The sequence below is a fragment of the Hemibagrus wyckioides genome, linkage group LG11, assembly GCF_019097595.1.
Source record: "Hemibagrus wyckioides isolate EC202008001 linkage group LG11, SWU_Hwy_1.0, whole genome shotgun sequence".
NCBI lineage: Eukaryota > Metazoa > Chordata > Actinopteri > Siluriformes > Bagridae > Hemibagrus > Hemibagrus wyckioides.
The window spans coordinates 516,267-541,223 of NC_080720.1; the positions used below are offsets into that span (position 1 = coordinate 516,267).

At 42.2% G+C, this 24,957-nt stretch overlaps 1 protein-coding gene across 5 annotated transcripts in view; it reads left to right on the forward strand.

The window, feature by feature from the left end:
* scn8ab (sodium channel, voltage gated, type VIII, alpha subunit b) overlaps positions 1–24,957 on the forward strand; it is a 132,303-nt gene that overhangs the window by 76,104 nt on the left and 31,242 nt on the right. For all 5 annotated transcript variants that reach the window (XM_058403487.1, XM_058403486.1, XM_058403490.1 and 2 more), the window contains 5 exons: positions 2,971–3,144; positions 3,693–4,049; positions 4,381–4,857; positions 22,902–23,019; positions 23,973–24,127. In XM_058403487.1, coding sequence (XP_058259470.1) covers positions 2,971–3,144; positions 3,693–4,049; positions 4,381–4,857; positions 22,902–23,019; positions 23,973–24,127 — 1,281 coding nt within the window. The remainder of the gene's footprint in view (positions 1–2,970; positions 3,145–3,692; positions 4,050–4,380; positions 4,858–22,901; positions 23,020–23,972; positions 24,128–24,957) is intronic.

The window sequence follows — 24,957 nt, forward strand, 5'->3', positions numbered from 1 at the left end:
GAAGGCTGTGTAATGTTGTGTAGTGAAGTCAGTATAATGTTGTGTAGTGATGGTTGTGTAATGTTGTGTAGTGAAGGCTGTTTAATGTTGTGTAGTGAAGTCTGTATAATGTTGTGTAGTGAAGGCTGTGTAATGTTGTGTAGTGTAGGCTGTGTAATGTTGTGTAGTGAAGGCTGTGTAATGTTGTGTAGTGAAGGCTGTGTAACGTTGTGTAGTGAAGGCTGTATAATGTTTTGTAGTGTAGGTTGTGTAATGTTGTGTAGTGAAGGCTGTGTAACGTTGTGTAGTGAAGGCTGTATAATGTTTTGTAGTGTAGGTTTTGTAATGTTGTGTAGTGAAGGCTGTGTAACGTTGTGTAGTGAAGGCTGTATAATGTTGTTTATTGAAGGCTGTATAATGTTGTGTAGTGAAGGCTGTGTAATGTTGTTTATTGAAGGCTGTGTAATGTTGTGTAGTGAAGGTTGTGTAATGTTGTTTATTGAAGGTTGTGTAATGTTGTGTATTGAAGGTTGTGTAATGTTGTGTATTGAAGGTTGTGTAATGTTGTGTATTGAAGGTTGTGTAATGTTGTGTATTGAAGGTTGTGTAATGTTGTGTAGTGAAGGTTGTGTAATGTTGTGTATTGAAGGTTGTGTAATGTTGTGTATTGAAGGTTGTGTAATGTTGTGTAGTGAAGGTTGTGTAATGTTGTGTATTGAAGGCTGTGTAACATTGTGTGATATGTAGTGAATGTTGTGTAATGTTGTGTAATGTTGTGTATTGAAGGCTGTGTAATGTTGTGTAGTGAAGGTTGTGTAATGTTGTGTAATGTTGTGTAGTGAAGGTTGTGTAATGTTGTGTAATGTTGTGTAGTGAAGGTTGTGTAATGTTGTGTAGTGAAGGTTGTGTAATGTTGTGTAGTGAAGGTTGTGTAATTTTGTGTGTTGAAGGCTGTGTAATGTTGTGTGATGTGTAGTGAAGGTTGTGTAACATTGAGTAGTGAAGGCTGTGTAATGTTGTGTATTGAAGGTTGTGTAATGTTGTGTAGTGAAGGTTGTGTAATGTTGTGTAGTGAAGGTTGTGTAATGTTGTGTATTGAAGGCTGTGTAATGTTGTGTAGTGAAGGTTGTGTAATGTTGTGTATTGAATGTTGTGTCATGTTGTGTATTGAATGTTGTGTAATGTTGTGTGATGTGTAGTGAAGGTTGTGTAATGTTGTGTAGTGAAGGTTGTGTAATGTTGTGCAGTGAAGGTTGTGTAATGTTGTGTAGTGAAGGTTGTGTAATTTTGTGTATTGAAGGCTGTGTAATGTTGTGTGATGTGTAGTGAAGGTTGTGTAACATTGAGTAGTGAAGGCTGTGTAATGTTGTGTGATGTGTAGTGAAGGTTGTGTAATGTTGTGTGATGTTGTGTGATGTGTAGTGAAGGTTGTGTAATGTTGTGTATTGTTGTGTGATGTGTAGTGAAGGTTGTGTAATGTTGTGTAATGTTGTGTGATGTTGTGTGATGTGTAGTGAAGGTTGTGTAATGTGTAATGTTGTGTAATGTTGTGTAGTGATTGAAACCCTGTGAGTGGAGGTGATGTGGAGAATCAGAGCTGCTGTTCCCACAGACTGGAGTATTTCTTTATTACTGCGTGTTTCTGCTGTTATTTCTCCTGAATCCCTGTTGTTTATTAATATCTACAGTTTTAGATCTGAACGATAAATCAGACTTTTTATCTGTTTACAGTTACATTTAATCCATTTAAACATTTTGTCACTTCCTGTTGTGGCTTGGTGTGTTAGCAGCTATAAACACTCCAGAAACAAAACAAACACCATGCAGTTGTGCACTCATCATGTTACTGAGAAACCACAAAGAAACTCCAGCTTCACCTCTGACTGATACACACCACTGACACACACTGACTGATCATACACACACACATATCATACAAACACACACACACATACTCATCATACACACACATACACACACATCATACAAACACACACACACATACTCATCATACACACACACATACACTCACTCATCATACACACACACACACACACACACACACACACTCATCATACACACACACTCACACACACTCATCATAAACACACACACACACACACACATACACACACATATCATACAAACACACACACATACTCATCATACACACACACATACACTCACTCATCATACACACACACACACACACACACTCATCATACACACACACACATCATACACACACACACACACACACACATACTCATCATACACACACACACACACACACACACTCACTCATCATACACACACACTCACACACACTCATCATAAACACACACACACACACACATCATACACACACACACATACACACACATATCATACAAACACACACACACATACTCATCATACACACACACACACACACACACACACTCCCTCATCATACACACACACTCACACACACTCATCATAAACACACACACACACATCATACACACACACACATACACACACATATCATACAAACACACACACACATACTCATCATACACACACACACACACACACTCCCTCATCATACACACACACTCACACACACTCATCATAAACACACACACACACATCATACACACACACAAATACACACACATATCATACAAACACACACACACATACTCATCATACACACACACACACACACACACACACTCCCTCATCATACACACACACACACACACACTCATCATACACACACACACACACACACATCATACACACACACACACACACACATCATACACACACACACATTTCTCCTCAAAGTTTGTAAGATGTGTTTATTCTCAGTGGAGCATCCACCATGACACTGAGCTGTTACCATGGAAACGATAATGTATTGTATGGTCAGAATATTTTCCTCTCTGAGCTTGTGTTGTGTATTAAAATGTCTGTATGATGAAGGGATTTTCTCTCTGCCTGTAGGTGTTCACGGGGATTTTCACAGCGGAGATGTTCGCCAAGCTGATTGCCATGGACCCCTACTACTACTTCCAGGAAGGCTGGAACATCTTTGATGGCTTCATCGTGAGCCTGAGTCTGGTGGAGCTGGGGCTTGCTGATGTTGAGGGATTATCAGTGCTGAGGTCCTTCAGATTGGTGAGTGTGTGTCTGTGTGTTTTAATAAATCCTGATTCATTATCTGAAGTTTGGAGTGTTATTAGGGTCTGAGCACGTGGTGAGTGTACAGACAGGAGATTTGGTTGTAATCCCAAATGTACTGAAGGGGGAGCTACAGCACAGTGTTTGCTTTTTCACTTCCTGTTAGCTTAGATGCTAATTTCTTACTTCTATAGAAGTTGCCACACAAGCATAACAAAAGATCCTTGAAAGGGTTTTTTTAAGTAAAGTTTGAGTGTGAAGAAAGAAAAATGATCTAAAGGATTTTGTTATTTAGGAGTTTCCTTTAACGCAGTATCGGAATTTATCACAGATTTAAGATGGTAAACAGGAAGCATCGTTAATGTTGGATGGTTTTAGCTAAGCAGATGAGCTGCATGAAGGTCGAGTGGTGAATGTAAAGCTCTCTGCAACCTCTTCGTGCTATAAAGTGTACATTTTTCATGCTAACTGTTTGTTAAAGTCAGGTTATCAGAGGCCTACTAAAGTGTTGCGTTGAGCTTCGTTCCTCTTCTGTTCTTCTGTAGCTGAGGGTCTTCAAACTGGCCAAGTCATGGCCCACTTTGAACATGCTGATCAAGATCATTGGGAACTCTGTGGGTGCTCTGGGAAACTTGACCCTGGTGCTGGCCATCATTGTCTTCATCTTCGCCGTGGTGGGCATGCAGCTGTTTGGGAAGAGCTACAAGGACTGTGTGTGTAAAATCGCCTCAGACTGCGACCTGCCGCGCTGGCACATGAACGACTTCTTCCACTCCTTCCTGATCGTGTTCCGCGTGCTGTGTGGAGAATGGATCGAGACCATGTGGGACTGCATGGAGGTGGCTGGACAGACCATGTGCCTCACCGTCTTCATGATGGTCATGGTCATTGGAAACTTAGTGGTGAGTTTAAACCTTCTCTCACTCTTTCTGTTCACTGTGTGAGCTGCTGCTGATGTGGACGTGTAATAAACCTGCGCTGTGTACAGATCAGAGTTCAGCAGCAGGTGTAAAGGGAGGGGCTAGTGTTCACACCTTGATGGCTTCTGTCACATGATGCTGAGTGAAATTCAACATCACTCTTGATTACTCTGAATTTGTTTGAATTTCTCATGTAATCACGATCCTGAGCTTCCAGAAGCTCCAGACTGGTTATTGCTCCTCCTTGTGCACGTCTTCGTCTATTTTTTGTGTTGGTCCTGCTGATGAGTGTCTCCTGCGTTCCCCTGTCCAGGTGCTGAACCTCTTCCTGGCTCTGCTGCTCAGCTCCTTCAGCGCTGATAATCTGGCAGCCACTGATGATGACGGGGAGATGAACAACCTGCAGATCTCAGTGATCCGGATTAAAAAGGGCATCGCCTGGCTCAAGGTCCACGTGCGGCTGCTGGTGGCTCACGTTCTGAAGAAGTCACCTTTGGAGGACGAAGACAAACCTTTGGATGATATGTACGAGAAGAAACTAAACATCATCGGCAACCACACGGGAGTGGACATCAAGTGCGGCGAGCTCGACTTCGCTAAGAACGGCAACGGCACCACCAGTGGCATCGGCAGCAGCGTGGGCAAGTACATGATCGACGAGGACCGCATGTCCTTCATCCACAACCCCAACCTGACCGTGCGAGTCCCCATCGCCGTCGGAGAGTCAGACTTTGAGAACCTGAACACGGAGGACTTCAGCAGCGAGTCCGATGTGGAGAACAGCAAAGATGTGAGTAAGAGGGAAAGTGATGATGAAAATGATTTATCTAAAGCATCGATATGATCCATAAACATCCCAAGTACAAAAAGTTATTTGTGTTATTAATCTAGGACAGGACGTGTCTGATTGGCCGTCTGAGGTGTGAAATAGCGGCATCTTTAACCAGCAGGGTCTCAGAGAGCTGGTCAGGAACGATGAGGAGAAACACCTCACAGTCTAGTTCTGCCACTCCATCTGTACCTTACATCACATGTCCACATCACACACACGTGCACTATTCTACATCATCGTGTAGTATAAATAATCTGAGTCACACTGAAAACTGCAGCAAGAAGATGATGAAGAAGAAGAAGAAGAAGAAGAAGAGCATTTCAAGTCTCTTGATGATGAATTTATTCGTCCATAAAAAAAACGAAAAACAAAGTGTGAATGTTGGACACTTCAGGAACTCAACACTCGCAGCTTTGCTTACAGGAAGGGGGCGGGGCTACCAGGAGCTGGTACTGGTCTGATAAATGGATTTTAAATGGGATTTATTCTTTAATATTTTCTGCTAAAGCTAGCGGTGTCACGTCACACGCTCCGAGTTCATTCGCCATCGACTGCTCCAATTTCCTTTCAGTTGAAAACTTTAGTGTTCCATCAGAGACGATTTGATCCTCCTGACATTCACACACCAGACACAAGAGTATGGAGTGCACAGGGGAAGTGTGTAGCAGTGATTTGAGATGCAGTTTACTTCACTTTACTTTAAGATATCATTAAGGAGAAAGGTGGAGTTTCATTCCTGGAGGGAATTAATGTAATGTAAATGAATTAAGGTGAAGATCTACCTGAGGTACAGAGACATATCAAAGAATTATAAAGGCACCTATTTCTAGACATTTTTCTCAGTTCTAACTTGATCCTGTTTTTGTTAAACATGTTTCCTCTTTCAGGAAATAAAGTGGTGATGAGTTTTAAACTGTTAACTTTCATTTACTTTCATCTTAAAAACTGGATCATTAGCTTGATTTGTCTGTGTTTTACAGTATGTGAGTGAGGTGAGGTTAGAGAACTTGCTCCACAGTAACACTGAGGTCTTATTGTGATTGTTCAGCACTTCATCATCTCACATTTACACACAAATTACAGGTGAAGGCTCAGGATCAGGTTCACTGTAACATTGTGATGAGATGTTGAGATGTTGAGGTGCTGAGATGTTGAGGTGTTGAGATGTGGAGTGTTGAGGTGTTGAGATGTTGAGATGTTGATATGTTGAGATGTGGAGTGTTGAGGTGTTGAGATGTTGAGATGTTGATATGTTGAGATGTGGAGTGTTGATATGTTGAGATGTGGAGTGTTGAGGTGTTGAGATGATCAGGTGATGAGATGTTGAGGTGTTGAAATGTTGAGGTGTTGAGATGATAAGATGTTGAGATGTTGAGGTGTTGAAATGTTGAGGTGTTGAGATGTTGAGGTGTTGAGATGATAAGATGTTGAGATGTTGAGGTGTTGAAATGTTGAGGTGTTGAGATGTTGAGGTGTTGAGATGATAAGATGTTGAGATGTTGAGGTGTTGAGATGATAAGATGTTGAGGTGTTGAGATGATCAGGTGATGAGATGTTGAGGTGTTGAGATGTTGAGGTGTTGAGGTATTGAAGTGTTGAGATGATGAGGTGTTGAGGTGTTGAGATATTGAAGTGTTGAGATGATAAGATGTTGAGATGATAAGATGTTGAGGTGTTGAGATATTGAAGTGTTGAGGTGTTGAGGTGTTGAGATGTTGAGGTGTTGAGGTGTTGAGATATTGAAGTGTTGAGATGATAAGATGTTGAGATGTTGAGATGATGAGGTGTTGAGATATTGAAGTGTTGAGATGATAAGATGTTGAGATGTTGAGATGTTGAGGTGTTGAGATATTGAAGTGTTGAGGTGTTGAGGTGTTGAGATGTTGAGGTGTTGAGATATTGAAGTGTTGAGATGATAAGATGTTGAGATGATGAGGTGTTGAGATGTTGAGATGTTGAGATATTGAAGTGTTGAGATGATAAGATGTTGAGATGATGAGGTGTTGAGATATTGAAGTGTTGAGGTGTTGAGGTGATAAGATGTTGAGATGATGAGGTGTTGAGATATTGAAGTGTTGAGGTGTTGAGGTGTTGAGATATTGAAGTGTTGAGGTGTTGAGGTGTTGAGATATTGAAGTGTTGAGGTGTTGAGATATTGAAGTGTTGAGGTGTTGAGGTGTTGAGATGTTGAGGTGTTGAGATATTGAAGTGTTGAGATGATAAGATGTTGAGATGTTGAGATGATGAGGTGTTGAGATATTGAAGTGTTGAGGTGTTGAGATGTTGAGATGATGAGGTGTTGAGATATTGAAGTGTTGAGATGATAAGATGTTGAGATGATGAGGTGTTGAGATATTGAAGTGTTGAGGTGTTGAGGTGTTGAGATATTGAAGTGTTGAGATGTTGAGATGTTGAGATGTTGAGATATTGAAGTGTTGAGGTGTTGAAGTGTTGAAGTGTTGAGATGTTGTGTCAGGAGTTGGTGCCTCCACTGGTACAGAATCCAGACCCAAATGCAGGGATACGATGAAAAAATGGGTATTTTATTAATAAATAACAAAAACAGAGACATGGAAACACTGGGGGAAACTAGGCAACTAAGTACAACATAACAAAAACAAACACAAAAACAAGCAGAAGAAACCAGGAGGCTAAACCACATAATAAACGATAAAGACTCAGCAAACAAGCACAAGACAGCAGGGATTAAAAGCGAAAGTAATCACTGAAACATAAGGAACAGGTGTGCAGAGGCGGGGAACAGGAGGAAGGATTGGGTGGGGCAAGCACACATGCAAACACAACATAAACAAAAGCACACGGGAACATCAAGGAACCCTGCCAGACCACCCTCTAGTGCTCTGGCAAGGAAAATGTCCAGCAGTCCATGACATGTTGAGGTGTTGAGATGTTGAGGTGTTGAGATGATGAGGTGTTGAGATGATGAGGTGTTGAGATGATGAGGTGTTGAGATGTTGAGGTGACGAGATGTTGAGGTGTTGAGATGATGAGGTGTTGAGGTGTTGAGATGTTGAGGTGTTGAGATGTTGAGGTGTTGAGGTGTTGAGGTGTTGAGATGATGAGATGTTGAGGTGATGAGGTGTCAAGGTGTTCAGATGTTGAGGTTTTGAGGTGTTGAGGTGTTGAGGTGTTGAGATGATGAGATGATGAGGTGTTGAGGTGATGAGGTGTCAAGGTGTTCAGATGTTGAGGTTTTGAGGTGTTGAGGTGTTGAGATGATGAGATGATATGATGAGGTGTTGAGGTGTTGAGATGATGAGGTGATGAGGTGTTGAGATGTGGAGTGTTAAGATGTTGAGGTGTTGAGATGATGAGGTGTTGAGATGATGAGGTGATGAGGTGTTGAGATGTTGAGATGTTGAGGTGTTGAGATGATGAGGTGTTGAGGTGTTGAGATGTTGAGGTGTTGAGGTGATGAGATGATGAGGTGTTGAGATGATGAGGTGATGAGGTGTTGAGATGTTGAGGTGTTGAGATGATGAGGTGTTGAGATGTTGAGGTGTTGAGGTGATGGGATGATGAGGTGTTGAGGTGTTGAGATGTGGAGTGTTGAGATGTTGAGGTGTTGAGGTGATGAGGTGTTGAGATGTTGAGGTGTTGAGATGTTGAGGGGTTGAGATGATCAGGTGATGAGGTGTTGAGGTGTTGAGATGATCAGGTGTTGAGGTGTTGAGATGTTGAGGTATTGAGGTGTTGAGGTGTTGAGATGTTGAGGGGTTGAGATGATCAGGTGATGAGGTGTTGAGGTGTTGAGATGTTGAGGTGTTGAGATGATCAGGTGTTGAGGTGTTGAGGTGTTGAGATGATCAGGTGTTGAGGTGTTGAGATGTTGAGGTATTGAGGTGTTGAGGTGTTGAGATGTTGAGATGTTGAGATGTTGAGGTATTGAGGTGTTGAGGTGTTGAGATGATGAGATGATGGGATGATGAGGTGTTGAGGTGTTGAGATGTTGAGGTGTTGAGATGATCAGGTGTTGAGGTGTTGAGGGGTTGAGATGATCAGGTGATGAGGTGTTGAGGTGTTGAGATGATCAGTTGTTGAGGTGTTGAGGTGTTGAGGTATTGATGTGTTGAGGTATTGAGGTGTTGAGGTGTTGAGATGTTGAGGTATTGAGGTGTTGAGGTGTTGAGATGATGAGATGATGAGATGATGAGGTGTTGAGGTGTTGAGATGTTGAGGTGTTGAGATGATCAGGTGTTGAGGTGTTGAGATGTTGAGGTATTGAGGTGTTGAGGTGTTGAGATGATGAGGTGTTGAGATGTTGAGGTGTTGAGATGATCAGGTGTTGAGGTGTTGAGATGTTGAGGTATTGAGGTGTTGAGGTGTTGAGATGTTGAGGTGTTGAGATGATCAGGTGTTGAGGTGTTGAGGTGTTGAGGTATTGAGGTGTTGAGGTATTGAGGTGTTGAGGTGTTGAGATGATCAGGTGTTGAGGTGTTGAGATGTTGAGGTATTGAGGTGTTGAGGTGTTGAGATGATGAGATGATGAGATGATGAGGTGTTGAGGTGTTGAGATGTTGAGGTGTTGAGATGATCAGGTGTTGAGGTGTTGAGATGTTGAGGTATTGAGGTGTTGAGATGATCAGGTGTTGAGGTGTTGAGATGTTGAGGTATTGAGGTGTTGAGGTGTTGAGATGTTGAGGTGTTGAGATGATCAGGTATTGAGGTGTTGAGATGTTGAGGTATTGAGATGTTGAGGTGTTGAGATGTTGAGGTGTTGAGATGTTGAGGTATTGAGGTGTTGAGGTGTTGAGATGTTGAGGTGTTGAGGTGTTGAGATGTTGAGGTATTGAGGTGTGGAGTGTTGAGATGTTGAGGTGTTGAGATGTTGAGGTGTTGAGATGATGAGATGTTGAGGTGTTGAGATGTTGAGGTATTGAGGTGATGAGATGATGAGATGTTGAGGTGTTGAGATGTTGAGGTATTGAGGTGTGGAGTGTTGAGGTGTTGAGGTGTTGAGGTGATGAGATGATGAGATGTTGAGGTGTTGAGATGTTGAGGTATTGAGGTGTGGAGTGTTGAGGTGTTGAGGTGTTGAGATGTTGAGGTGTTGAGATGATGAGATGATGAGATGTTGAGATGTTGAGATGTTGAGGTGATGAGATATTGAGGTGTTGAGGTGTTGAGATGATGAGGTGTTGAGGTGTTGAGATGATGAGATGATGAGATGATGAGATGATGAGATGTTGAGGTGTTGAGATGTTGAGGTATTGAGGTGTTGAGATGTTGAGGTATTGAGGTGATGAGATATTGAGGTGTTGAGGTGTTGAGATGATGAGATGATGAGATGATGAGGTATTGAGGTATTGAGGTGTTGAGGTGTTGAGATGATCAGGTGTTGAGGTGTTGAGATGTTGAGGTATTGAGGTGTTGAGGTGTTGAGGTGTTGAGATGATGAGATGATGAGATGATGAGGTGTTGAGGTGTTGAGATGTTGAGGTGTTGAGATGATCAGGTGTTGAGGTGTTGAGATGTTGAGGTATTGAGATGTTGAGGTGTTGAGATGTTGAGGTGTTGAGATGTTGAGGTATTGAGGTGTTGAGGTGTTGAGATGTTGAGGTGTTGAGATGATCAGGTGTTGAGGTGTTGAGATGTTGAGGTATTGAGGTGTTGAGGTGTTGAGATGATGAGATGATGAGATGATGAGGTGTTGAGGTGTTGAGATGTTGAGGTGTTGAGATGTTGAGGTGTTGAGATGATCAGGTGTTGAGGTGTTGAGATGTTGAGGTATTGAGGTGTGGAGTGTTGAGATGTTGAGGTGTTGAGGTGATGAGATGATGAGATGTTGAGGTGTTGAGGTGTTGAGATGTTGAGGTATTGAGGTGTTGAGATGTTGAGGTGTTGAGATGATGAGATGTTGAGATGTTGAGGTGTTGAGATGTTGAGATGTTGAGGTGATGAGGTATTGAGGTGTTGAGATGATGAGATGTTGAGGTGATGAGGTATTGAGGTGTTGAGATGATGAGATGTTGAGGTGATGAGGTATTGAGGTGTTGAGATGTTGAGGTGATGAGGTGTTGAGATGATGAGATGTTGAGGTGATGAGGTATTGAGGTGTTGAGATGTTGAGATGTTGAGGTGATGAGATATTGAGCTGTTGAGGTGTTGAGATGATGAGGTGTTGAGGTGTTGAGATGATGAGATGATGAGATGTTGAGGTGTTGAGATGTTGAGGTATTGAGGTGTTGAGATGTTGAGGTATTGAGGTGATGAGATATTGAGGTGTTGAGGTGTTGAGGTGTTGAGATGATGAGATGTTGAGGTGTTGAGATGAGGTATTGAGGTGTGGAGTGTTGAGATGTTGAGGTGATGAGATGATGAGATGTTGAGGTGTTGAGATGTTGAGGTATTGAGGTGTGGAGTGTTGAGGTGTTGAGATGTTGAGGTATTGAGGTGTGGAGTGTTGAGATGTTGAGATGATGAGATGATGAGATGTTGAGGTGTTGAGGTGTTGAGATGTTGAGATGTTGAGGTGATGAGGTGTTGAGATGATGAGGTGATGAGGTATTGAGGTGTTGAGATGTTGAGATGTTGAGGTGATGAGATATTGAGGTGTTGAGATGATGAGGTGTTGAGGTGTTGAGGTGTTGAGATGATGAGATGATGAGATGTTGAGGTGTTGAGATGTTGAGGTATTGAGGTGATGAGATATTGAGGTGTTGAGGTGTTGAGATGATGAGATGTTGAGGTGTTGAGATCTTGAGGTTTTGAGGTGTTGAGATGATGAGATGTTGAGGTGATGAGGTGTTGAGGTGTTGAGATGATGAGATGATGAGATGTTGAGGTGATGAGGTGTTGAGGTGTTGAGATGATGAGGTGTTGAGATGATGAGATGTTGAGGTGTTGAGGTGTTGAGATCTTGAGGTTTTGAGGTGTTGAGATGATGAGATGTTGAGGTGATGAGGTGTTGAGGTGTTGAAATGATGAGGTGTTGAGATGATGAGATGTTGAGGTGATGAGGTGTTGAGGTGTTGAGATGATGAGATGTTGAGGTGATGAGGTGTTGAGATCTTCAGGTTTTGAGGTGTTGAGATGATGAGATGTTGAGGTGATGAGGTGTTGAGATCTTCAGGTTTTGAGGTGTTGAGATGATGAGATGTTGAGGTGATGAGATGTTGAGGTGATGAGGTGTTGAGATCTTCAGGTTTTGAGGTGTTGACATGATGAGGTGTTGAGGTGATGAGGTGTTGAGATGATGAGATGTTGAGGTGATGAGGTGTTGAGGTGATGAGGTGTTGAGATGATGAGATGTTGAGATGATGAGGTGTTGAGGTGATGAGATGTTGAGGTGATGAGGTGTTGAGATGATGAGATGTTGAGGTGATGAGGTGTTGAGGTGTTGAGATGATGAGATGTTGAGGTGATGAGATGATGAGATGTTGAGATGATGAGATGTTGAGGTGATGAGGTGTTGAGGTGTTGAGATGATGAGATGTTGAGATGATGAGATGTTGAGGTGTTGAGATGATGAGGTGTTGAGATGATGAGATGTTGAGATGATGAGATGTTGAGGTGTTGAGATGATGAGATGTTGAGATGATGAGATGTTGAGGTGATGAGGTGTTGAGATGATGAGATGTTGAGGTGATGAGGTGTTGAGGTGTTGAGATGATGAGATGTTGAGATGATGAGATGTTGAGGTGATGAGGTGATGAGATGTTGAGGTGATGATAGATAGATACTTTATTCATCCCAAAGGGAAATTCACAGTTTCCAGCAGTATCCACAATCACAGGTAATAGATAAAATAGGAAGGAATATAACAAAATAATAAAATACCCAAATTAGGGTACAAAAATATATCAAATAACAAAATATAAGCAAAATATACAAAATATAGCAGAAAAATACTAAAATACAGAGATTTAGGAATAAATATGGAGAATTGGATGAAAAACAAGTAATGTGCAAGACAAGTGTTTAAGGTTACAGACCGATTCGATGTGCAAAAACTGCGTGTTTGAGTTCCGTATAAACCGGAGTGTAGTGAGAGTTCTGTATAAACCGGAGTGTAGTGAGTGTTCTGTATAAACCGGAGTGTAGTGAGAGTTCTGTATAAACCGGAGTGTAGTGAGAGTTCTGTATAAACCGGAGTGTAGTGAGAGTTCTGTATAAACCGGAGTGTAGTGAGAGTTCTGTATAAACCGGAGTGTAGTGAGAGTTCTGTATAAACCGGAGTGTAGTGAGAGTTCTGTATAAACCGGAGTGTAGTGAGTGTTCTGTATAAACCGGAGTGTAGTGAGTGTTCTGTATAAACCGGAGTGTAGTGAGAGTTCTGTATAAACCGGAGTGTAGTGAGAGTTCCGTATAAACCGGAGTGTAGTGAGAGTTCTGTATAAACCGGAGTGTAGTGAGAGTTCTGTATAAACCGGAGTGTAGTGAGAGTTCTGTATAAACCGGAGTGTAGTGAGAGTTCTGTATAAACCGGAGTGTAGTGAGTGTTCTGTATAAACCGGAGTGTAGTGAGAGTTCTGTATAAACCGGAGTGTAGTGAGAGTTCTGTATAAACCGGAGTGTAGTGAGAGTTCTGTATAAACCGGAGTGTAGTGAGAGTTCTGTATAAACCGGAGTGTAGTGAGAGTTCTGTATAAACCGGAGTGTAGTGAGAGTTCTGTATAAACCGGAGTGTAGTGAGAGTTCTGTATAAACCGGAGTGAGAGTTCTGTATAAACCGGAGTGTATTGTGTGTAGTGTGTGGTTTATTGTACAGTCCAGTACAGAGAGAGAGTAGTGTCAGCACTGACTCCTCCCACCCCGTGTGGAGTTAAAGAGTCTCATGGCATGGGGGAGGAACGACCTCCTCAGTCTGTCAGTGGAGCAGGGCAGTGACACCAACCGGTCACTGAAGCTGCTCCTCTGTCTGGAGATGATGTTGTACAGTGGGTGCAGTGGATTGTCCATGATGGACAGGAGCCTGCTCAGCGTCCTCCTCTCTGCCACTGATGTCAGGCTGTCCAGTTCTGAGCCCACAATCGAGTCCACCTTCCTCACCAGCTTGTCCAGACGTGAGGTGTCCTTCTTCTTTATGCTGCCTCCCCAGCACACTGCCGCATAGAAGAGGGCACTCACCACAACAGTCTGATAGAACATCTGCAGCAGCTTTTTACAGATGTTAAAGGAAGCCAGCCTTCTTAGGAAGTACAGCCGGCCCTGTCCTTTCCTACACAGAGCGTACTCCAAGGTACTTGAGATGTTGAGATGATGAGATGTTGAGATGATGAGGTGATGAGATGTTGAAATGATGAGATGTTGAGATGTTGAAATGATGAGGTGTTGAGATGTTGAGATGTTGAAATGATGAGGTGATGAGATGTTGAGATGTTGAAATGATGAGGTGTTGAGATGTTGAAATGATGAGGTGTTGAGATGATGAGATGTGGAAATGAGATGTTGAAATGATGGTGTTGAGATGTTGAGATGTTGAAATGATGAGGTGTTGAGATGTTGAAATGATGGTGTTGAGATGTTGAGATGTTGAAATGATGGTGTTGAGATGTTGAGATGTTGAAATGATGGTGTTGAGATGTTGAGATGTTGAAATGATGGTGTTGAGATGTTGAGATGTTGAAATGATGAGGTGTTGAGATGTTGAAATGATGAGGTGTTGAGATGTTGAGATGTTGAAATGATGAGGTGTTGAGATGTTGAAATGATGAGGTGTTGAGATGTTGAGATGTTGAAATGATGAGGTGATGAGATGTTGAGATGTTGAAATGATGAGGTGTTGAGATGTTGAAATGATGAGGTGTTGAGATGTTGAGATGTTGAAATGATGAGGTGTTGAGATGTTGAAATGATGAGGTGTTGAGATGTTGAAATGATGAGGTGTTGAGATGTTGAAATGATGAGGTGTTGAGATGTTGAGATGTTGAAATGATGAGGTGTTGAGATGTTGAGATGTTGAAATGATGAGGTGATGAGATGTTGAAATGATGAGGTGTTGAGATGTTGAAATGATGAGGTGTTGAGATGTTGAAATGATGAGGTGTTGAGATGTTGAAATGATGAGGTGTTGAGATGTTGAAATGATGAGGTGTTGAGATGTTGAGATGTTGAAATGATGAGGTGTTGAGATGTTGAGATGTTGAAATGATGAGGTGATGAGATGTTGAGATGTTGAAATGATGAGGTGATGAGATGTTGAGATGTTGAAATGATGAGGTGTTGAGATGTTGAAATGATGAGGTGTTGAGATGTTGAGATGTTGAAATGATGAGGTGATGAGATGTTGAGATGTTGAAATGATGAGGTGTTGAGATGTTGAGATGATGAGGTGTTGAGATGTTGAAATGATGAGATGTTGAGATGTTGAGATGATGAGGTGTTGAGATGTTGAGATGATGAGGTGATGAGATGATGAGGTGATGAGGTGTTGAGATGTTGAGGTGTTGAAATGATGAGGTGATGAGATGTTGAGATGTTGAAATGAGGTGTTGAGATGTTGAAATGATGAGGTGATGAGATGTTGAGATGTTGAAATGATGAGGTGATGAGATGTTGAGATGTTGAAATGATGAGATGTTGAGATGTTGAAATGATGAGGTGTTGAGATGTTGAGATGATGAGGTGATGAGATGTTGATATGATGAGGTGATGAGATGTTGAGATGATGAGGTGTTGAGATGTTGAAATGATGAGGTGTTGAGATGTTGAAATGATGAGGTGTTGAGATGTTGAAATGATGAGGTGTTGAGATGATGAGGTGATGAGATGTTGAGATGTTGAGATGATGAGGTGTTGAGATGTTGAGATGATGAGGTGATGAGATGTTGAGATGATGAGGTGTTGAGATGTTGAAATGATGAGGTGTTGAGATGTTGAAATGATGAGGTGTTGAGATGTTGAAATGATGAGGTGTTGAGATGATGAGGTGATGAGATGTTGAGATGATGAGGTGTTGAGATGTTGAAATGATGAGGTGTTAAGATGTTGAGGTGATGAGATGTTGAGATGATGAGGTGTTGAGATGTTGAGATGATGAGGTGTTGAGATGTTGAAATGATGAGGTGTTAAGATGATGAGGTGATGAGATGTTGAGATGATGAGGTGTTGAGATGTTGAGATGATGAGGTGTTGAGATGTTGAGGTGTTGAGATGATGAGGTGATGAGATGTTGAGGTGATGAGGTGTTGAGATGTTGAAATGATGAGGTGTTAAGCTGTTGAGGTGATGAGATGTTGAGATGATGAGGTGTTGAGATGTTGAAATGATGAGGTGTTGAGATGTTGAAATGATGAGGTGTTGAGATGTTGAAATGATGAGGTGTTGAGATGTTGAGATGATGAGGTGTTAAAGTGTTGAGATGTTGAGGTGATGAGATGTTGAGATGATGAGGTGTTGAGATGTTGAGATGATGAGGTGTTAAAGTGTTGAGATGTTGAGGTGATGAGATGTTGAGATGATGAGGTCTTGAGATGTTGAAATGATGAGGTGTTGAGGTGTTGAGATGTTGAAATGATGAGGTGTTGAGGTGTTGAGATGTTGAGGTGATGAGGTGATGAGATGTTGAGGTGTTGAGATGATGAGGTGTTGAGATGATGAGGTGATGAGATGTTGAGATGAGGTGTTGAGATGATGAGGTGTTGAGATGATGAGGTGATGAGATGTTGAGATGAGGTGTTGATATGTTGAAATGATGAGGTGTTGAGATGATGAGGTGATGAGGTGTTGAGATGATGAGGTGTTGAGGTGTTGAGATGTTGAGGTGATGAGGTGATGAGATGTTGAGGTGTTGAGATGATGAGGTGATGAGATGTTGAGATGAGGTGTTGAGATGTTGAAATGATGAGGTGTTGAGATGTTCAGATGATGAGGTGTTGAGATGATGAGGTGTTGAGATGTTCAGATGATGAGGTGTTGAGATGATGAGGTGTTGAGATGTTGAAATGATGAGGTGTTGAGATGATGTGGTGTTGAGATGATGAGGTGATGAGATGTTGAAATGATGAGGTGTTGAAATGATGAGGTGTTGAGATGATGAGGTGTTGAGATGTTGAAATGATGAGGTGTTGAAATGATGAGGTGTTGAGATGATGTGGTGTTGAGATGATGAGGTGATGAGATGTTGAGATGAGGTGTTGAGATGATGAGGTGTTGAGATGTTGAAATGATGAGGTGTTGAGATGTTGAAATGATGAGGTGTTGAGATGTTGAGATGATGAGGTGTTGAGATGTTGAGATGATGAGGTGTTGAGATGTTGAAATGATGAGGTGTTGAGATGAGGTGTTGAGATGTTGAGATTATGAGGTGTTGAGATGATGAGGTGTTGAGATGATGAGGTGATGAGATGTTGAGATGAGGTGTTGAGATGTTGAGATGATGAGGTGTTGAGATGTTGAAATGATGAGGTGATGAGATGTTGAGATGTTGAGGTGATGAGATATTGAGGTGTTGAGGTGTTGAGATGATGAGGTGTTGAGGTGTTGAGGTGTTGAGATGATGAGATGTTGAGGTATTGAGGTGTTGAGATGTTGAAATGATGAGGTGTTGAGATGTTGAAATGATGAGGTGTTGAGATGTTGAGATGAGGTGTTGAGATGTTGAGATGAGGTGTTGAGATGATGAGGTGTTGAGATGATGAGGTGATGTGATGTTGAGATGAGGTGTTGAGATGTTGAGATGAGGTGTTGAGATGTTGAAACGATGAGGTGTTGAGATGTTGAAATGATGAGGTGTTGAGATGTTGAGATGATGAGGTGTTGAGATGATGAGGTGTTGAGATGAGGTGTTGAGATGATGAGGTGTTGAGATGTTGAAATGATGAGGTGTTGAGATGTTGAGATGATGAGGTGATGAGGTGTTGAGATGATGAGGTGAGGTGTTGAGATGATGAGGTGTTGAGATGTTGAAATGATGAGGTGTTGAGATGTTGAGATGATGAGGTGATGAGGTGTTGAGATGTTGAAATGATGAGGTGTTGAGATGTTGAGATGATGAGATGTTGAGATGTTGAGATGATGAGATGTTGAGATGTTGAGATGTTGAGATGAGGTGTTGAGATGATGAGGTGTTGAGATGTTGAAATGATGAGGTGTTGAGATGTTGAGATGATGAGATGTTGAGATGTTGAGATGATGAGGTGATGAGGTGTTGAGATGTTGAGATGATGAGGTGTTGAGATGTTGAGATGTTGAGATGTTGAAATTATGAGGTGTTGAGGTGTTGAGATATTGAGATGTTGAGATGATGAGGTGTTGAGGTGTTGAGATATTGAGATGTTGAGATGATGAGGTGTTGAGATGTTGAGATGAGGTGTTGAGATGTTGAAATGATGAGGTGTTGAGGTGTTGAGATATTGAGATGTTGAGATGATGAGGTGATGAGGTGTTGAGATGATGAGGTGTTGAGATGTTGAGATGAGGTGTTGAGATGTTGAAATGATGAGGTGTTAAGATGTTGAGATGTTGAGATGATGAGATGTTGAGATGTTGAGATGATGAGGTGATGAGGTGTTGAGATGTTGAGATGATGAGGTGTTGAGATGATGAGGTGATGAGGTGTTGAGATGATGAGGTGATGAGGTGTTGAGATGATGAGGTGATGAGGTGTTGAGATGATGAGGTGTTGAGATGTTGAAATGATGTGGTGTTGAGATGTTGAGATGTTGAGATGATGAGATGTTGAGATGATGAGGTGATGAGGTGTTGAGATGATGAGGTGTTGAGATGTTGAGATGAGGTGTTGAGATGTTGAAATGATGAGGTGTTGAGATATTGAGATGTTGAGATGATGAGGTGTTGAGATGTTGAGATGAGGTGTTGAGATGTTGAAATGATGAGGTGTTGAGGTGTTGAGATATTGAGATGTTGAGATGATGAGGTGATGAGGTGTTGAGATGATGAGGTGTTGAGATGATGAGGTGATGAGATGTTGAGATGAGGTGTTGAGATGTTGAAATGATGAGGTGTTGAGATGTTGAGATGTTGAGATGTTGAGATGTTGAGATGTTGAGATGATGAGATGTTGAGATGTTGAGATGATGAGATGTTGAGATGTTGAGATGATGAGATGTTGAGATGATGAGGTGATGAGGTGTTGAGATGATGAGGTGTTGAAATGATGAGGTGTTGAGATGTTGAGATGTTGAGATGATGAGATGTTGAGATGTTGAGATGATGAGATGTTGAGATGTTGAAATGATGAGGTGTTGAGATGTTGAAATGATGAGGTGTTGAGATGTTGAAATGATGAGGTGTTGAGGTGTTGAGATGTTGAGGTGATGAGGTGTTGATGTGACCAGTGATTCACCATCAGAGGCGTTCCTCAGCACTTGACTTGCCTGCGGTTGCGTCACCGTGTGCAGGAGTTGGAGAAGATTTCAGAGCGTAACCATTTCCACAGTTAATTTCTCTGCTATTAAGCATTTTGAGCTCGTTCTCCGTTTCTCTGCAGACTCGTTCACTGCTTTGTTCCTTCACTTGAGCTCGTTGAACTGGAAAACTCCAACACCACTGACAGCTTGCTGAACCGATGCCTCTTTCAGCTGAAAATATGATGAACACGTGTTTATTCTCTTCTGCTTGGAGGTGGAAATGGCTCCATTTTGCTTCTCACAGGATCAGTAACAGAGGATATTATTTTATATAAAAATAATTAGTAATATTTCCTACAGAATACTTTAAAAGGAAAGGGAAAGCTTTAAATCTGTCACTGATATGTGTTATACCTGGCAACCCTACCTCATAAGAAACCACTTAGCATTATAATTAGTATTTGGGTCAGTGACTATTACTACAGTAAATATTGGCACCCATTCCATCTGATGGTTTTTGACTTGTCTGATGTCCAGTGCGTCTGCTGTCTGATGTCTGCTGTAGTTTTTGGGTGAACTTCGTCTCTTCGTGTAAACGAAGCAAGGTGTGAGAAACAATAAAGGATTTTACAGCTATACAGGAAGTCCAAAAGTTGCTTGGTGTTTGTGGAGGACGGCTCTGTGGGGTGGGGACGTTAGTGGACGATGAATCCAAGTCATTTCTAGAGCGTCACTGCTGCAGCCACATCAGCGCAGGAGAAACAGCTGGATGGAAAAGTCTTCCCTCTGACCACGTGATATCTGAGGCTAAAGTTCTGCAGTTTGTGTGAGTAGATTAAAGGCGGTGAATTAAAACAGGACAAAGGTGCGGAGTCAGGAGGAGTAGATTACGGTGCTATCACACAGCAGATTCACGCTGCGTAGGCGGTACAGCCGGAGTCTTCAGCTCGGCTACTGCTGTGATTTATTGCCTCCCTGCTTCTGCTGAGTGCTTCTCCACTCAGAGCTTCTTCACTCAGCCAGAGAACAGTCGCAGTCCAGGATATGATGTAATGTTTCTCTTTATTGCTTTGATTTCTCTTGGATATGCGCGTGTGAGTTTGAGAGGCGTATATTTACAAAGACCACCGCTTTATTAATGCCACCTATGAAACAGGTGACTTATTACACTGATATGTAGTCTAATTAACTCTATCATAAACCATTTGACTTTTTATCTGTTATTCAGACGCATTCTTCATCAGACATGCTGCTAATAAATGGCTCAGATCTTGTGCACAATTACATAAACCCGCCTACACATAAATACAAGGCAGCCTGACGTTTCTGTCACACTGTGTCTATCTGCTTCACTGAATCATTCAAAACCTCCTGCTTTTCCCGGTGTATGTTGTGGTGGCAACCGGCTGAGAAGGTCAGTTCAGTCCAGTCTCGTCCTGAACACAGACTGGGTCCTGATCTCAGGTCTCCGTCCAAGTGGAAGGTGTCCTCACTACCTCAGCGAGCTCCTCTTGATTCAGAGGCTCTCCTGGATTATCAACCTTGAGGAGAAGCCTTGTTCTTATTAACTTATGATCGTAGTTGAGGATAAGTACGTAGACTGACCACTAAACTCAGAGCTCCTACTTCAAAACCAAAGACTAGAACAGCTATACTATAACTATACCACTGCTGCTCCTGATCCAATCTCATGCTTCCTTCCACCAGTCAGAAATAAAATCCAAAGATACCAAATCAAGATTAGTGGACTCCCCTGCCCATTACAGTGCTTTGTAAGAGTAAAGTCCAGTGTTCATCAGCTTGTGTGGAGCCTACGTTCTTCATCCTGAATACACTGGACAGATCTCATCCATCCCTTCAGCCAGAAGGTCTTTAACCACCACAGTAACCTCAGCACAGAGATGGACACCGAGACAGCTGGCACTGCCTTCTAAAAGCAGGGCATGTTCACTAGATCCTCAGAGTTCTTCTTCCATTGCCTCAGCTGAGGTCACCATGCAGACTTGCACTTAGCAGAGCTTGTGCATGGTCTCAGTCAAGAGTTTTTAAGAACATTTTTGTGTTCATTTTCCATGGCCTCTCCAAACTTCTCCAACTGTATACCTGAGCTTTTGCTTCTCCGATTGCCTTTGCCGCAGATCTTCCAGCTGTATAATGCGTCAGATGGATCAGGAGTGTCCTCCATGAGCATTACTCAGAGGGTACTTCAACTTGGCAACTTCCCTCACCATTGGTGTCCATCAGAGTGTCCTGGGGTTTCCACAATGACTCTGCACAGCTTCTTGCTGCCTCTACAGCTGATGGACTTCAGCACGGGTCAAACTTAGAGTCCCAGACTTCTCCCAGTACACGTGAGAAATCCATACAGAGGTGTGAGATACATGAGGGAAACATGTTAATCAGGACAACGACGTGATTCTGATCTGAGCCGTTAATCTTTTGGGACTCGGAAATGGATTGTTTCCATGGAAACAAACACAATGCCTTTATGTCATTTAGAGTCAGATCTTCCCAACTGCTGCTTAGAAAATCAGTGAATCAGTGATGATGTGAGGAACACCCCTGCAGTGTGGAGTCAGTGAGAAGGTGGTGTGGATTAAGCGGAATAAAACACTGCAGGGTTTGGAGTTACAGAAAACTCTCTCTCTCTCTCTGTCTCTCTCTCTCTCTCTCTCTCTCTCTCTCTCTTTCTTACTCCTCTGTATCTCTCTCTCTCTCTCTCTCTCTCTCTCTCTCTTTCTCCTCTGTAACCTTCTCTCTCTCTACTCCTCTCTGTCTCCTCTCTCTCTCTCTCTCTCTCTCTCTCTCTCTCTCTCTGTTTTTGTTTCTTGTACACTCATAAACAGTTTCTTTACTGAACCTATTTATGAGAGAGAGACATATATATATTCAGTGTGTGTGTGTGGGGGGGTCACCTTGACCCAGTTTACAGGGACAGATCCAGTACAGCTGGACTACACGTGTCGAGAGCTGAACTCTGATCCAGTAATGTTGTAACAGGTAATGTCAGGCAGCCAATCAGAGCGTAGCAGGGAGGATCTGAGCCTGTGATTGGTCAGGCTGGATTAGTGAGGACTGCAGTGGTGGTGTGTGAGTGCTCTTTGATTCTATTACTGCTTCTGTGTGTGTGTGTGTGTGTGAGTGCTGACAATAGGGATTTTGTAAAACTGCAGAGTCATGCAGGCCCTGCAGATGGAGACGTGTCTGAGAGAGGCTTTGTATGGGACTGTCTGAGTGCAGGGATCAGACTGTGGTGCTGTTCAGGACGTCCCAGTCACCTGCAGAAACCTGACTCTGTCTCACCACATACAAGATACAGTGTTTAGTTTAAATGATCTTTTTTATATTTAAACAATCTAAACATTTATTACAGAATAATGTTAAACTTTTTATCCATTTATAGTTACATTTAATACCACGAGTCAGTTCCTGTTGTAGCAGCCCAGAACCTGCACTCCCTCACCAGCCAAGCTTTACTCTCTCTCTTCATGATAAACACACAGACTCCTCTGTCCTGAAGACATTTCTTTATACAAAATATCAGTAATTCCACACGTGTTTATTCTGTTTATTATCAGTGCGAGCTGTACGCCTCCCTGTGAACGAGCTGTTGCTATGGAAACAATAAGGTATCAGTATTAATATAAACCCTGTGCTAGTCAGGGCTGCTGTTAGAGAGGATTAATCAACATCTGGCAACCAATCAGAGTCCCTCTTTCTCTCCATCAGCTGGATGATACGAGCTCGTCGGAGGGCAGCACCATAGACATAAAGCCGGAGGAGGAGGAGGCGGGGGTGGTGGAGGTGGTGGAGGAGTATCTGGACCCGGAGCCGTGCTGGACGGACGGTGAGCTACGGGGCTATTAAAGAACCGGTCTGTTGTTTTTTCTCCCTAAAACCCCATCAGCAGTGAGACACTATAACTATAAAACACTATAAACACTGATCACAGAATTAGATCGAATCCATGAGAAGGTCAGAAGACAATCCTCTGGACCGAGGAGTTGGAGATGATGTGAGCAGGACCGGGTGATCACATGATCACATCTACAGATATCATGTTGTGTCCTGATACACTCATCTGAGGCATTGTGGGTATTATAGAACCTCTTTATAACCAGCATCTGAGTCAGAATCTTTAAACTTTTGTATACAGATGTTCTCCTGATGTTCTCCTGATGTTCACGGTTTATTTATTTGTGTAGCTGATAATTAAACACCATCAATTACAATTTTTTTTAAAGATTTATATTTAATTGCACCTGCTTGTGTGTTAGGAAGCATATATTATAATACACACTACATAGAATGTTTTTCATTATCAATAAAATTACATTAAAATGAAATAAAGAATAGATTTTTACTTAAAACTGCTGATTTCATAAAAAAAGAGTGGTGTTTATTGCTGAGACCAGTGTTATAATTTTTAGCTTTTAAATTCACATAAACACTCCTGGAGGTGTGACTGACAGGTGATTGGCACACACACACACACACACACACACACACACACTAGGTGATAAGCTAGAAGGCGGGAACACAGGCTGTGGAGATGTAATATGACTGAGTTACTCTTTAATACATGTTTGCCGTCACCCTCCTTTATCAGATATGCAAATATCCATCACTCCACCGTTCTGCATGAGCAGCCTTTCTATTCCACACACACAGACGATTTGTCGTAAAGCTCAAGTTTTATAAACATCAGATTTGAATTTATTGGAAAAAGATTATGTCAGTGTAATATTCTACATATGGAGTAACACCACCTGTGTGTGTGTGTGTGTGTGTGTGTTCCAGCCTGTGTGGCGCGCTATAAGTGCTGTGACGTGTCCATCACCGAGGGTTGGGGGAAACACTGGTGGTACCTGAGGAAAACCTGCTACCTCATTGTAGAGCACAACTGGTTTGAGACTCTCATCATCTTCATGATCCTGCTCAGCTCTGGGGCTCTGGTGAGGACACACACACACACACACACACCTAACTCAAACAGCAACATACAAGAATGAGTTGTAAGCACTGCCTGTATACCAATATAAAAAGTCCTCATTGAAGCCTCATTGAAAAACTGCAGGACTCCACATTAGCTAGGTTGACACGTCAGTGTGTCCACCATATTGGAAAGGTCCAGATTCCACTGTAACCACGGTTACACACTGACATAACCTTGTTATCTGCTACGGTTGTGTTCCTGTGAAATGATGATTATTTTAGACTGCCATATCATTGTGTGTGAAGAAAGTCTGGATGTTTTTGTGTTGTATGGTGTGTTGTTAGCTGGCTAAACTCGGTGTCTGAATTCCTCGGAACATCAGCTGGAGATCAGCAGTGTGTCTCCTGCTGCAGTTAGCTTGGCTCCAAGGGACCGTCACCAATCGCTGTGTAAAAGCCCCACATGCAGTGGAATCTGCAGCAGCTCCTTCTGCAGCTGCACTTAGGGACCATCTACAAACTCCACATCTTAGCGAAAGCGTGTGTGTGTGTGTGTGTGTGTGTGTGTGTGTGTGTGTGTGTGTATAATTGAGCTGGCAGTGCCTCCTCCTGGTCATTTTTAAAACTGCAGTCAAACTCTTACAGAGAAAGCTTCACACCAGACATTTTATAAATTTGATTAAACAATGCTAAAATATTTTTATATTGTATTTTTGATGAGTGACTATTTCACTAAATGCCTCATCAATACAGATTGTCTGGTACAAGAATCTTATCAGCTTGTAATTTTATATTTTTACCTCAATGTACACCTGAAAATATTGGTGTCACATTTAGTACATTATTATTA